The sequence below is a fragment of the Microtus pennsylvanicus genome, chromosome 17, assembly GCF_037038515.1.
Source record: "Microtus pennsylvanicus isolate mMicPen1 chromosome 17, mMicPen1.hap1, whole genome shotgun sequence".
Classification (NCBI taxonomy): domain Eukaryota; kingdom Metazoa; phylum Chordata; class Mammalia; order Rodentia; family Cricetidae; genus Microtus; species Microtus pennsylvanicus.
In genome coordinates, this window is record NC_134595.1 from 37,819,372 (window position 1) to 37,832,933 (window position 13,562).

The 13,562-nt window shown below is 53.6% G+C and overlaps 2 protein-coding genes across 3 annotated transcripts; both read right to left on the minus strand.

Moving 5' to 3' along the window:
* Fev (FEV transcription factor, ETS family member) lies at positions 1-3,622 on the minus strand. Its single transcript, XM_075951455.1, has 3 exons — positions 3,452-3,622; positions 2,715-2,789; positions 1-957 (listed from the first exon to the last, which is right to left on the minus strand). The coding sequence occupies exons 1-3, from the start codon at positions 3,501-3,503 to the stop codon at positions 380-382; spliced, it is 705 nt and encodes a 234-aa protein (XP_075807570.1). The 5' UTR covers positions 3,504-3,622; the 3' UTR covers positions 1-379.
* Positions 3,623-7,138: 3,516 nt separating this feature from the next.
* On the minus strand, positions 7,139-11,230 carry Cryba2 (crystallin beta A2). 2 transcript variants are annotated; one of them, XM_075951718.1, is made up of 5 exons: positions 10,726-11,230; positions 10,374-10,538; positions 9,616-9,757; positions 8,120-8,262; positions 7,139-7,745 (listed from the first exon to the last, which is right to left on the minus strand). In XM_075951718.1, exons 2-5 carry the CDS (start codon positions 10,532-10,534, stop codon positions 7,598-7,600), a joined length of 594 nt encoding a protein of 197 aa, XP_075807833.1. In that variant the 5' UTR covers positions 10,535-10,538; positions 10,726-11,230; the 3' UTR covers positions 7,139-7,597. The 2 variants fall into 2 exon arrangements, with proteins under 2 accessions (XP_075807833.1, XP_075807832.1); XM_075951717.1 differs by having other exon boundaries at positions 10,374-10,541.
* Between the last annotated feature and the right edge of the window lie 2,332 nt (positions 11,231-13,562).

The following is a 13,562-nucleotide window of genomic DNA, read 5'->3' on the forward strand; positions in this document are numbered from 1 at the left end:
TGGAGCAGGTCGTCGGAGAGAGAGAAAAAAAAATCAGGAAAGAAACTAGAAAAATAGGGGTCGTAGAGGGGGAGCCAGGGGTGCAGGTGAGAAGAGAAAGCGGCACCAAGGGAGTTTTAGAATCTGGAGACTTGAAAGAGAAAAATTAAAGTGGGGGCAAATCGCCCTTCCTGGGGTGGAGATAATGGGGGGCTGGAAGCCTGGTGTTCTAGAAAGACCTCAGAAGCTTCCATCTTTTCTTCCCTGGGCTGGGCACGGCTGCTTCAATGAAATCTGTGTTGAAGGAACGTCGGGGAAAGCTTCGGGGCTCCTCCCAGGATGAGGGTGGGACTGGCCACTGGACGTCTGGGAGAGGCCCTGGCTCACCAGGCCGCCCCGTCTAGTGATAATGACCCCCTAAGTGCGAGGCGGCGGCCACCGCGCCGAATGGCCCGGGTGGGGGCTGCAAGCCCGGGGTGGGGTAGAGTGCGGTAGCTGCGGCGGTGGCGTTCGGGCCGGGCCAGTAGGAGAAGCCAGCGGGCGCGACGCCGGCCGAGGCTGCCATAAGGTTGAGTTTGGAGAGGCCGGGGAACGGCAGCGGGGCCAGACCAGCAGGGAGCTTGTAGAGTGCGCCGTCCTGGGCGGCAGCGGCTGCTGCTGCAGCTGCGGCGGCGGCGTGGGCGTGCGCGGGCGGTGGCTGGCAAGCCTGCGCCAGGCCCTGGAAGTCAAAGCGATAGGCGTAGCGCTTTCCGTGCACCTTGCTCATGATGTTTTTATCGTAGTAGTAGCGGAGTGCGCGGCTTAGCTTGTCGTAGTTCATATTGGGCTTGCTCTTGCGCTCGCCCCAGCGTCGGGCCACCTCGTCGGGGTCGGTGAGCTTGAACTCGCCATGACCGCCTTCCCACGCGATGCAACCGGCGTTTGCACGGTCTGCCAGCAGCTCCAGCAGAAACTGCCACAACTGGATCTGTCCGCTGCCTGTGGGGAAGGGGAGCGGTCAGCCAAGGACGGGGCAGGCTGGAACCAGAGGGGGTGGTGGAGGCGAAGCAAGAAAACAACACAAACCACTGCCAATTCCCGCTGAAGAAGACAAGGGCACTTCAGACAGAACCCCTGTGAGAAGCAGGAGGCAGCTGGTCAACCCGTGCAGACCAGCAGAGCACAATAGAAACGTCTTTCATTTTGGAAGAGCTAGGACACATTGCTCTGTGGTTTGTTGGGTGTGGAGTAGCATTGTCTCCCCCGTGGAGAAGCCGTGGTGAATCATATTAGGCTTTCCTAGGTAAGGGGCAGACATCAGACCCTACCCGACCCTGGGCACACTCCCTTATTTAAGGCTGTGACTGCACAGAGGTGCAAGACAGCCCGGTGCAGTGTGCCTATAGTGCGACCCGTAGGAGAGCCAGACAGTCCGTCTTTACCACCCAAAGGTACACAGTAAAACAGGCCTGACTTGAAGTAACACCAGGACAGACAAGAACAGAGGCCCTGGGTACTGAGGAGAGAGGCTGATTCTTGGGGCGACCCCAGCCTCATCAGCTTCAGGTGCACCGACCTCCGCGATGCTGGGGAAGAAGGAAGGGGGCGGCTCTAAGGAAAGAGGTAGGATTGCAAAAGCATCGAGCAGGAGTCCTGGCTGGTCTTCCTATAAATCTCAGGGATGCTGGCAGTGACAAGGAGGATCTCCCTGAATATTCTGGTGGTGAGTGACCCAGAGCGCACACTCTCCGGCTTTGAAGCCTTAAGCGACAAAAATCTTAGCAAACTGTCCCCAGTCCTTTTAGAGAATAAAACGGACTTGCCTCAGGTGGAGCCTGGTGGGTCTCTCCTCCTTCCATGTCACTCAGTGGGAACTCTCCCCTCCCCCCCTAAAAAAAAAGGTCTTTCTTTCAGAGTTTCAACCCCAATTCCTCTAGACCAGACTGGTGAAGAGCTGGTTGGTTTTCCGGGAGGTCAGGGTTTGGTTTTAGAGCAGTAGTACGGGAAGCTTTGGCCTAAAAGATGCATCCAGCCCCAAGTGGGAACAACAGAGACTTGGGCCCCCATCCTTGCTGGGTGTTACATCCCCTTCCTTCGGGAAAAGAAAAGCAGTTGCCCGTCTCATCTTTTGTGGCTTCTTGTAAGATTAGGTCACTGGCTGGGGCAGGAGCTACAGGAAAGAGTTGAAACGCCAGCCATCAGCAGGATGATTGACTGACAGGCCTGTTGTCTGCCACAGCGAACCTGGGTAGCAAACACAAGGCTGGCGTGGCTGGCGAGTCAGAAAGTACAGCAGGGATAGCAGGAAGTGCCTGCCAGCAGTTAAGGCCTCTGCTAGCCTAGGATGGCTTAGAAAGTAGTTATTGACCCCACCCCCACCCCCGACAGGAAGTATTCAGACTTTGCTCCAAAGAGAGCCTTCCCCCAAAAGATGCTTAGCACCAGAGCCGCCGCTTGAAAGCTTGGAAAACCATCCACCCTTGACAAAAAGGATCTGGGGGCCAAGATCCCCTTCCTTCATCTGACCTGTCCCGTAAACCTAGAGCAAGGACTCAAAAAACTGCAGGAGTTAAAGACCAAATCAGTGTTTTCCCAGGGTCTCTGCACAAACTACCCACAGCCTTGTAATTTTCCAGAATGTGGGTGCACACCTCTCTGCCCCGTCTAGTGGCAGGGGTACCCGTCCTATTGGGTTCATAACCCTGCCCCTCATCTACTATGGTGTCTCCATCAGCCCAGTGTATCATTCAGCTCACCTTTTTGCACCGCGGGGCTCAGTGGCCCCCAGCTCGGGCTCTTCCCTTCCTTAAAAAGACCATCTCCGACGGGATCTGCAGCGCAGAAGAAAACAGTCAAGCAGACCTAGGCGGAAGTTGCGGATTTGACCGAAGAAAGGGCCCCGGGCTGCAGTGCTCTGGGGTCCGGGCCACCCAGCTCCTCCTCCCCAAGCTAGGCTGCGCGCATTCGGCGCAGAGCCCCTCCATAGCGCCCAAGTCAGGAAACGCGTCCAGGAAAAAGGAAATCCGCTTTCCGAAGGGGCCGGCTGGAGCGTTATAAAACCCAGAGGGGATCGCGCCAGCTGAGTCTGAGCTAGCAGAGCCCTTCGTAAAGAGGAAGGGGGCGCTTGGAAGGCTGGGCCGGTGTGAACGCTCGGAGGACGAAGGTGAGGACCCTTGTGGGCGCAGAGGTGACGCCCAGCGGATAACAGCTTTCTGGCAAAGCTGGAGCCCGGAGACCACCACGCCAAAGACCCCTGCTTTCAACCTCCTAGGATCCGGAATCTGCGAGTCCTATCTAGACCCACAATGAAACCCCGGAGCTCGCTGTCTACCTTGAATGCCCCAATATGCAACCATCAGTCCCTTTCACACACCCACAAAGCGACTCTCTGGAATCATTCCTTTCCTTTGATCCATCGAACTTGGCCCTTGCCCCAACCTAGACTTCCCGCCCAGGGTCTTGGTGCCTCCAGCCCCCGGCTGGTCCCTGGTACCTGGCAGGTACATGTTGATCAGCAGGGGCTGGGAGGCGCCGCTCTGTCTCATCGCTGCCGGGGACTGGGCGGTGGGAGATGGGGGGGACCGGTACTGGGGGGGCACGTCAGCTTTGCGCTTGGGGTGCCGATCCCCGCCCGAGGCGACTGTGGGTGACAGGAAAGAGTAGACGCCAGCGGGTCCGGCAAGGCCTGGCTGGAGCGGGCAGCCAGGGTGTGGCGAGGAGGGAGGGGGTCCTGGAGCGAAGCTCCTAGCTACAGGGCGGCTTGCAGCCCTCCGGCCCCGCACGGGCAGGGGCCGCAATTTCCGTTTTAATTAAAGTGCGGCCGCCTCGGCCCCCCAGACCCCGCCCCCGCCCCTCTTATCTTCCCATCGCAATAAAGTCTCCAACGCGCAGCGCCTCAGCCAAGCGCACCCGGCAGCCCCCTGCGCTCCGCAGCCCGGGAAACACGCGGGGGATGGGCCCCCAGCTCCGCGATCAGACGGGGAGCCTGGAGCGCGCTTCTTTTCTGTCACCCCGACACTTCGGCAAACATCGTTGGGTGGGAATGCTAGCCCCAATTCGGACCATAGCCTCAGGCCCCCTCCCCAGAGCCTTCTTTCCAACCTCTCCCTCCCCTCCCTCACTGCTTACTCTCCACCTCCCCCCCCCCCCCCCGTCCCCGTCTCCAGGCTGCGTTATCTGCATCTTCACTTTTAAATTTCCGCTTCCCTCCCTCTCGCCTGTCGCTGCGCTCCCGGCCTGCTGCCGTGGCTCCCTTTATCTTTGCCCACCCCCGTGCCTTCTCCCTCTCTGTTGGTCCCTGGAGACCCGATCTCCTTCTCGGTCTCCCCTTTCATTGGTTTCCTGTCTTCGCCTGGCCCCACGCCTCAGGCAGGACACTGGGGGCATCTCCCCTAGCAACTTCTGAGTTGGTCGTTTCCTTATTCGCCTCACCTCCTTCTTAGGTCTCCTTGCTGCCTTGTGACTGTTGTTTTTCTCCTCTTTTCTCCTTTCTTCCTCCCCTCTTTTCATCTGTTCAGTTCCTGTACATTGGTTGCCTGTTGGAGCCTCTCTGTCTAGCCCGAGACAGAATAGATGTAAGCTGATTTCTCTCCTGTAGAGTCCTATTCCTCTTCCCAGTTCTCACTACAACTATTTCTCTGCCTCCCTTCCCCACTCTCACAAACACTCCCATTCTGGTTATGGATGAACCACGCTGCAGCTGCAGGGTTACAGGGATCCCAATAGGCTCTGTACATGTGTCTTTCCTAATGTGGCTTCCAGGTAGAGCAGGGTGTCTGGGTACCTGTGAGACTTCCTAGCCCTGAGACTGAAGTTGGTACCCTGGGTCAGCAATGCTTTTTCTACAACCCTCTGACACTTGGGTATGTGATACTTGACACATAGGGCAGGGGGTAGCTGCTGTCAGAATTGCTATTTTCTGTGTCCTCCTCTCTCTTGCTTAAACACAGGAGCTAGGAGAGCTGGAAATGGACAAGACTCCTGCAGGGTTCTTGTTCCCAGGGTGCCTGTATGAAGACTGCTGCAAAAATCCTACTTGGGTTCTGCAGGGACCCTGTCCACCCTCACTTGCTGTCAATCACGGGAGAGTTCATCTTTGCTAGGCAAAGGTACACAGGTGAGAGAATGGAAGATGAGACATTCAAGAGAATCCTATCGAGACAGGGATGGAGACTTTAGGATGCAGATACGGGATCTAATCAAGCAAAAGCAGAGGTTGGGATGTTTTGGGAAAGCAAGCTTAGGGCACCGCAGTTAAGGGCCTTAAGGGACTGCCAAGATCTCAGTCCTCCTCCTGTGCCCTCTTATAGCTCTTTCCAACAGCAAGAAGGTAAGAACAGGAAGAGCTGAAGGGCATGGAGGTTTACCCACTTAGTACTGTCAGCAGGAGGCTGAGGCAGAAGGGAGAATTGTGGGTCCTACACAACAGCTCAGACTTTGTGCCCAGTCTGAAGAGAACACAGGTGCTGAAGGGGTGAGATTCCTTGGTCGCTTCCCCTCCATTGTCTCCCTGTCAAGCCGTGTATCATGGTTCCTCCTGAGTCTACAGACCACCAGCCTGTCTAGAATGGGAGAACCAGAGACTAAAACCCTCAGTTGTGACGACGTCAACCTCTCCTTACAAGCTGCCAGGGGCTGATAGGTGTGGGAAGCAGAATGTGACTTCTGGATCCAGAAAAACCTAAAAAGATCCGTGCTGGCAGAAGTTGGACCAAACAAACCCAACAGCAGCAGCAACCTATCCAGGGTCCCTCTGCCAGGTCCTAGAGGTGACCACAGATGCTCCTAGAAGGGGGATGATCAATTGTGTGTCCAAGAGAAGGGACCAGGGAGCTCTCTCTCTCTCTCTCTCTCTCTCTCTCTCTCTCTCTCTCACACACACACACACACACACACACACACACACACACACACACACTGCCTATTTCTGGAAACAGGTAGTGAGAAGATGGGGCCTAAAGCCAAGATGTCCTGGGGCTTGGATTCAGCTCTGGTTCAGAAATCTTGCCTATATCCCAACTGTGTGACTCCGAGGAAGTATTGTACTTAGTCTTATTGTCTTAGAACTGATGGTGTAAGCATCATCTGCATATCATGAGCTTTTCATAAGACAGCACATGGTAAGTACATAAGGACAAGGACCAAGTTGTATGCATTTAGTTTTGTTAATACTACTACTGTCCTGCAAAGAGATGGCCAGCCAGGAACCCACATGTTTCAGGCTCTGTTGAAAACTGAGGTTTTAGCCACAGCTCAGCTTAGCCTTAACTGATCCTGAATTTGGCACCTGGGACCCTGTTTTCAAACCCTGGCTTAGTTACTGATTGGGCTTAACCCCAGTTTCTTTGTTAATGAGATAGATGAAGAATGAGGGTCAAATGCAACAGGAGCCATGGACTCTAGAGCCCATTCAGAACTGAAGCAGAATTCATACCCACTGAGAGCTCGGACCCTTGGTTCTGAGACCCGTGACAGGGCAGGTGGAGGGTCCTACATCCACTGCTTCAATGCTTTTCACAGCACAACACATATCCTTAGGGGGCCGTTATTAAATCCTCACAACCACCCCTGGACACAGGCGAAGCATGAATAACTTCCATTCTGGGGTAGATAGCAAAGTTTAATATCATGGGAGGTACAAATGATTGCTGCTATAGTCTTGGGCCTGGGTTCAAAGTGATAAAGTATCCTCTGTAGAAGGGCATAGTGGACAGGGGGGCTTCCCATGAATTCTTCTGGGAACAAAAGAAAGGTGACTTTTGAAAGACACTGGCGGGTTCCCCTGGCTGTCTGAAGACCAGGGTGAAGATGCAGACTGAAGATGGCCTGGGGTGGGAGGGATACAGGATCAAGAAATGCTTTTGTGTATGGTCCAGAATTTTTGTCCTGCATGGTGGTTGCTGACCCAAGGAGTGTGTGGTGGTTGAAATTCAGTTTTGGACCCTAATTCATGATGGGATTGTTGATCCATCTATAGAATGGCCAAGGCACCATCTGGGCTATTTTCAATGCTTTGACCTACACGGGTGTGTGACCCCGCCCCAAGTCAAGATCTGGAGCTGGCTGCATCTGATTGGATCCCACAACTCTTGCTGGCTGTTTCCCTAGCTTCCCAGAGCACACCCATGCTCCTCGCAGTTAGGTTATAAGTGATAGGTAAAGGTTCTGGAGCCTTATTGGAAGAAACAATCCTCAAAAAAAAAAAAAAGAATGGAGATGACCTGCCTGCTGGGCAGTGGTGGCACACACTTTTAATCTGAGAGACAGAGGCCCATAGGATGTCTGAGATTGAGGCAACCTGCAGACTGTACTACAGAAAGAGTTCCAGGATAGTCAAGGCTACACAAATAAATCTTGTCGAAAGAAGAAGGAGAAGGAAGAGGAGGAAGAGGAGGAGGAGGAGAGATTACTTCTTATTTACACAAATGTATCAAGTCCTAGGTTCCATCACACACACAAACACACACACACACACACACACACACAGAGAGAGAGAGAGAGAGAGAGAGAGAGAGAGAGAAACAAAGAGGGAGAAACAGAAAGAGAGAGAGAGAGAGAGCAAGAAGGAAAGAGGCAAGAGGGGAGGTAGAGTCAAGAGCTTTTATTAGAATCTTCAGGGTGATGATGACTTAGTGAGAGCCTAGTGCTGGACTCTTCGAATGGACTGCAGCTGTCCAGTATGGGCCTGTGTGCCAAAGTCGCTGTAGGTACGGAACTCCCCACTGTGCCTGTCCCGCTCTAAGACATACTGGTAGCCTCGGTAACCTGGGTACTGGTAGGCCACCCACCTACGAGAGTGAAGAAAATGGTAGTGAGTAGGTTTTGCATTGCTCCCACCTGTGTGGTCCCCTCAACAGTCCCAGCTGCCAGCAGCCAGCTCCAAAGCCACACTTCAACCCTGCTTTTTGCTCTGGGTCTTCCTGTGATCTGTTTTAGCCTGTCTCCTACGCCCACCCTTCATTTCCTCTTTACCCAAGTTTTCAACCCCCCACATTCCCACACAAATCCCTGGATTCTGGTCTTTATTGCCTTTTCCTACTCTTTCTCTTCCTCTCCCCCCTCCCCCAGTCTCTGTTGGCTTCTAGCATCCTCCATCATCTCTCCATCTTCTCTTGGACTGCCCACTCTTCCTGCCTCCCCTGTTCCAGCCCCCAGGACTCACGCTCCAGAGCTGACTTTGATGGAACCCACATCTTTGCTGGTCCAGCCCATGGAAGGCAGTGATGGGTAGTCATCACTGAGTTCAAACTTGCAACCCTGGAAGTTTTCCCCTTCAAACAGTGTCACGCGGCTGTCACCGTGGTTCTGAGGCACAGAAATAGGGGGTGGGGTTACAGAGAGGTCAGGCCCTGTTCATGGATATAATTTTAACCCTAGTCACCCAGTTCCTGTTCGGCACATATCATGCCACCTCTTAGACATTTCAGGAGTTCACCCCATCAGCTCCTAGTGGGTCTGGCCCGCTGGGATGCTCAGGGGCTCCACCTGGGCCCTACCAAGACTTGGAGTTATGTGCCAAGGCCAGACAATTCCCAGAGATTCTTTGAGCTCAAGGCTAGAGACTTCTGAGACAGGACCCTTTGCTGTTGTCATCTCTTTGTTATATTTGTGGTAACAGGGATCAAACCCTGTTGCGTATACTAGGTCGACCTTCAATTTGTGATCCTTCTGCTTCAGCCTCCAAAGCAGCTGGAATTATAGGCATGTACCACTGTCCCCCGTGTCCCTCCTTTTCAGAAGGAAATCACAGGCTCTGAGAAAAAAAAATCTGGCCCACTAACCAGGATATTTCATTAACGGTCTCATTGACTACTCATCCCTTGCTCAGCTCCCCATCACTGCCTCTCTCAGATTGGGACCCAGCTAAGGGGTATTGGATGGAACAGTCAGAACATACAGGTGGGCATGATGGTGGTGGTTGCATCTGGCCTATCACAAGGGTCTTCCCCCTACAGAGTTATCTCCCTTCCAGCCTCTTGGAACAGAGAAATTGGACTGGACTGGGTCCTCTGACCTTCACCACTAGCCCCAGGACTCAGCAATACATAAGTGAGCAGGAGAGTGAGTCCTCTTTGGGACATTTGGCTCATTATTACATGCACATGTGCACATGCACACACACACACATGCACGCGCGCGCACACATACACACGTGCACGCACACACACGCACCATTCCAGCACTCAGAGACACCTTGACACTGACCCTGTTCTCAGTCCGATCCCTGGACTGAATTTGAGTGTCACCGGCATGTTAACATGTTTGACCTTGTGACGTCACATTTTGCCTCTGAACGTCATTTCTAAGACTGTGTATGGGGCTAACAGCATCCATCTCAGCCTCCCGGGACTGTGTGTGCTGACAGAGGTTCCCTTACACCTGTGGTGGATTGAAAGCTGAAGGGCCCGGGCATACTCACAACTAGCGGCTCTTTGATGCTGTCCATGGTGCTGATCCACACCCGTGTCTCCATAATCCCAATGTTCAGACGGTTCTTGGTTCTGGAGTAATGCCACGACCACGACCACCCCCACCCCCGCCCCATTAAAATTTTGTTCACATATACTGTTCGGGGGAGATAGGTTTTCCAAGACACTATGCTTTTGCTGGAGCCTGAAGGTAGGCTACAGGGGAGGAGAGGAAGTGGGCCTTGCTCACCGCACAGAGCACTGGCCTGAAAGACAGAAGTTGGTTGCTGTGGTGGCTGCTGCTGCCGCTCCAGGCGCTCCAACAAGGATAATCTCCCTTCTCTAGAATGAACTGCTGCCCCTGGAAATCGGGGTACTCGAAGGCCACCCATCTGAAAAAGGAGAAGGGGAACTGGGAGGTATCTTTGCAATCTCCCTCTGGGTCATCACTTTCTTGCTGTGGTTAAAGAAAAAAACCCAGGGACCCAAACTCTAGACCATTTCCCAGACACACCCAGTCCCTCTGGCGAATGAAGCCCCCAAACCAAATGCTTTCTGGGGTTGGAAGGGCCTAGGCCTCCCACTCATGGCCCACAGGTTAGAAGGAATGTTTTGGGTTACAAAGATCACCAGACCAAGGACTATCTGCAGGGATTTATGTGCCTTCCTAGGGATGCAACCGAGTCTCTGGCCTGCAGAGCTCTCTCCAGGTCCCCAAGCTGCTTCTTGGATACTAAGATGGGGGCCAGCAGAAAGGATCTGTCTGCACACGGCTACCCGACTTCGCACAAAGAAAACCATTGGGGTTTCAGGGCGGGCCCCATAGATCTTTGTCTTGGGGAGGGTTGTGAGTTTTGGAGAGAACAAAGGTTTATCTTGTTGATGAGTCTGTCTCTGGTCATAGTGGAGTGTAGGATGAAGTCCCAGGCTCTGACTTTGGCTGGGGTGGGAATGAGAGAAGCCGGATACCCCTTAAGTTAGCTAAACAGATGCAGAAGGATCACTCACGCGCCGTTTTCCACCTTAACCGAGCGCACCCTGCGCAGGGCTCCTCGCTCACAAACGTTCGCACAGTCGCTCAGCAGACGGCAGCGACGACCCTGGAAGTCCTCCTCATCCCAGAGCGTGAGACAGGCGGGCACGGCGCCCGGCACAGGGGCGCTGCTCATGCTGCTGCTGTTTAGGAAGGGCGGGATCACCGGCTAAGCTCTCAGGAGTCCTGTACTTAGCCTAAGCAGCCCGTCCTCGATGGCAGTGAGGGTCCCTAGGTCTGGATCCCTCCTGGCTCTAGAAACAAGCTGCCCCGGGACAGGGCTTTTCCCTCGTTTCTCCCTCCCTTTCCCCAGCACCAGGTACTCACCGGAGGGTTGAGCACCGCAGGCACGGACAATGGAGAGGGTGCGCGCGAGCCTGATGTGCACCGCTTTATACCTCCGTCTGGCTGCCTCTCCCTGGGGGATCCGGGCGTGGTGGGCAAGCTGAGTCAGCTGGGCCGGCTTTGGTCAGCTCTGGTCTGCATAGGCAGCGGAGCCACCCACCGATCTGGCCCATCCCGAGTGAATGACAACGGAAAGTGCTGAGGCGCACGTCGCGTGTCCGCAGGAACCCAGGCTGACTCCGCGCTTTCTTTCAGTGAGGCTTAAGCCTGGCAGAGACTCCAAGCCTGAGGGCAGAACACGCACATCCTGGCACAGACCCTCAGGCATGAAGGCTAAGCCTAGGGTTTAGCCTTTCTAAGACCACGTGAGCCTGGCACAGCACTGTTCTTCCCAATGTTAAAATTCCCTAAATGAAGATTTCTGTTTTGGGCGTCGCTAGGCCGGAGAGGAGCAGACCCTTCTCTAGCGCCAAGCCCCCAGGCCTCTTTTCTCTGGGAGATCTGTCCATTGCTGTCCTTTTCTTCCGGAGCGGGGCTTACCAACTGGTCTTCTCCCGTCCCGAGGTCGAGACCAGGTCTCGCCGCCAGGCGGCACTAAACTCAGAAAAGAATCCGGGAGCGCTTAGGTTTGCCTGGGATTCAGAAATACAAGTGCCAAGGGAGGGGCTGACTGTCCTAGGTAGAAAGAGCATTTCAACCTTTCCCCAGCCCCCGCGAGAGTGCCAAGGCGGCCAGAGCCCTAGAATTCGCCGGCTGGGAAGCGGTTAAGGGCGGGGGAAAGGAGAAAAGGCTTAGAGACCCAAAGAGGCGGTTGCAGGAAGGAAAGGGCCTCACTGTTAGCTGTCAAAAGACAGTTGCTTTAACAAGTACTCCTTGGTGGTGAGAAGCTATCCCAGCAGGAGAGTCGGCAGTGGGGGTGAACTAATTTGTTACTGTTTGCCAACTTCCTTCCTTGTAGACTCAACAGCAGCCTGGTGGGTTCAACTTGCAAACACAAACGTGGAAATTGAAACTCAGTCTGGTGTGGAACTTTGTGCAAACTCATAGTTGGCCAGTTTCAGAGTTAAGAAAATCCAGGCTTTCTTCTCTGTTGCCTCCTACCCCAACTCCAGGGAAGCTACCTAAGGCGCCTTCTTTCACCTAACCTGCTAAGCCCGTCCGTTTGTCCTTCGCACTCCCTGGAGAGTTTTAACCACATGCTCTTGACGTGGCTAGTTCCTCTGCCACTCTGCGGGCGATGCTAGTCACCCCTCATCTATTTTCTGTCTAGCTTGTGTCCGTCTAAAGATGCCCTCCTCAGTTCACGAAGGCACCAGTGCCTCCTTCACTAGGCTGTAAGCCCCACACAAACGGGGAGGAGCTATGTCTGCCTTGTTCCCAGTTGTCATCTTCCAGCCTAGCCCGGTGCTGGATACAGAGCAGGAATTCAATTAAAATGGAGTGAATTAACAAGGTGACCAATTGTGGGCCAAATGTCTGTGGGGAAGGCAAGAAAGTCTCCAGTGAAGTGGGTGATGGTTTACCTGTCCTACTAATCCCATTTCTGGAGTTCTGGGCTTCTGGGGGTGGGACAGGGTAGGCAGCACCTCCCTTTGGCCTCTCCGTTCACCAGTAAGAAATGACTGTTGGGATTGACATACATGAACTGGAGATGAGATTATACTTCGAGCCAGGAGAACATGGGGGTAAAATGGAACAAGTCTGACTAGGTTTGATTGAGGGTGGAGCCAGAATTACTGTTTGGCTGCTTGACTCTTGCTTAGAGAGGGCTAGACACACGTAACAGGCCTGTGTTTTTTTCCCCAGACTATGGGGAAAAGTTCAGACTCCCTATAGGGCAGCAGTTACTCCTGGATGCTTACTATTCTTGCTTCTTTTCTGTTTCACAAGTCCTAGCTGCATCAAGAAGTAAGGCTTGAAAAAAATGATAAATAATAAAAGATCTTTTTGCTTCCATTGGACAATTCTAGAGGTGGCCATCAGGGGGCAGAGTCAGTCTGCACTGACAAAAAAAAAAAAAAAAAAAAAGCCAGGTGTGTGTGTGTGTGATTGCTGTGGTGTTAACTGTAAGCTACTGTGCTGTTGTGACTGTGGGCTCATGTGTTACCTCTGAAATTATGTTATGTTTATCAGGAGCTTGGCCTGGAGTGGGGGTAGCTTCCAGTCCATGGTTAGTAGTCCTCAGGATTTAGAAAGATGCGCTCCTGGTTTTGGGAGTGGTGATCTATATGAGAAGCCTACCCTTTCCAGTTGGAAGTTCTCCTGACAGCAGCCAGCCTCCCCAACTCTGCTTGCACCTGGGTTTCCTCATCAGGAAAATGCAAAGGTCTCACCACACATCCACGGCCTTCAGTTCTATCTGCAGTCAGCTAAATGGTGCGTCTGTCACCACCACACCTGCTCGCACCGCCTACAGCAACTGAGGTCCCGTGTCCCCCAAGAGAATAAGAACGGGAAGGTCCCCCTAAAGGATGGAGGCCTCGAGGTTCTCAGGCAGCCCCTACTTCCTGGTGCGGCAGAACCAAACTGTCTCCATGCTGTGGACTCCTCCATTATCCTCCCTTTTCCACCAGGCTGGTCCAGTTCCAGCCCCTGGTTTCTCCGTCATGCCCCCTTCTACCCCCGACAGCTGTTCCTGTTTGCTTTCCCAGACCAGTTGAGCTTAGAGCTTCCTGAAGGATGGATGCCCAGGTGGCTTTGTTTGCCAGCTCAGTACCATCCCTTTTACCTCCTCCACATCCACAGATTTGACATTCAGGGACCAGTCAGGAAAAAAAACAAAACAAACAAACAGCCCAGCAACCTCAGATCTGTACCCC

Coding starts and splice junctions, on each gene's coding strand:
- Fev (XM_075951455.1), bottom strand. CDS start 3,503: ATGAGACAGAGCGGCGCCTCCCAGCCCCTGCTGATCAACATGTACCTG. Junction 2,790..3,451: donor GATCAACATGTACCTGCCAG/GTACCAGGGACC, acceptor TCTGCGCTGCAG/ATCCCGTCGGAGATGGTCTT. Junction 958..2,714: donor GAGCCCCGCGGTGCAAAAAG/GTGAGCTGAATG, acceptor CCTTCCCCACAG/GCAGCGGACAGATCCAGTTG.
- Cryba2 (XM_075951718.1), bottom strand. CDS start 10,534: ATGAGCAGCGCCCCTGTGCCGGGCGCCGTGCCCGCCTGTCTCACGCTC. Junction 8,263..9,615: donor TCAGGCCAGTGCTCTGTGCG/GTGAGCAAGGCC, acceptor TCTGTGCCTCAG/AACCACGGTGACAGCCGCGT. Junction 7,746..8,119: donor ATCAAAGTCAGCTCTGGAGC/GTGAGTCCTGGG, acceptor TCACTCTCGTAG/GTGGGTGGCCTACCAGTACC.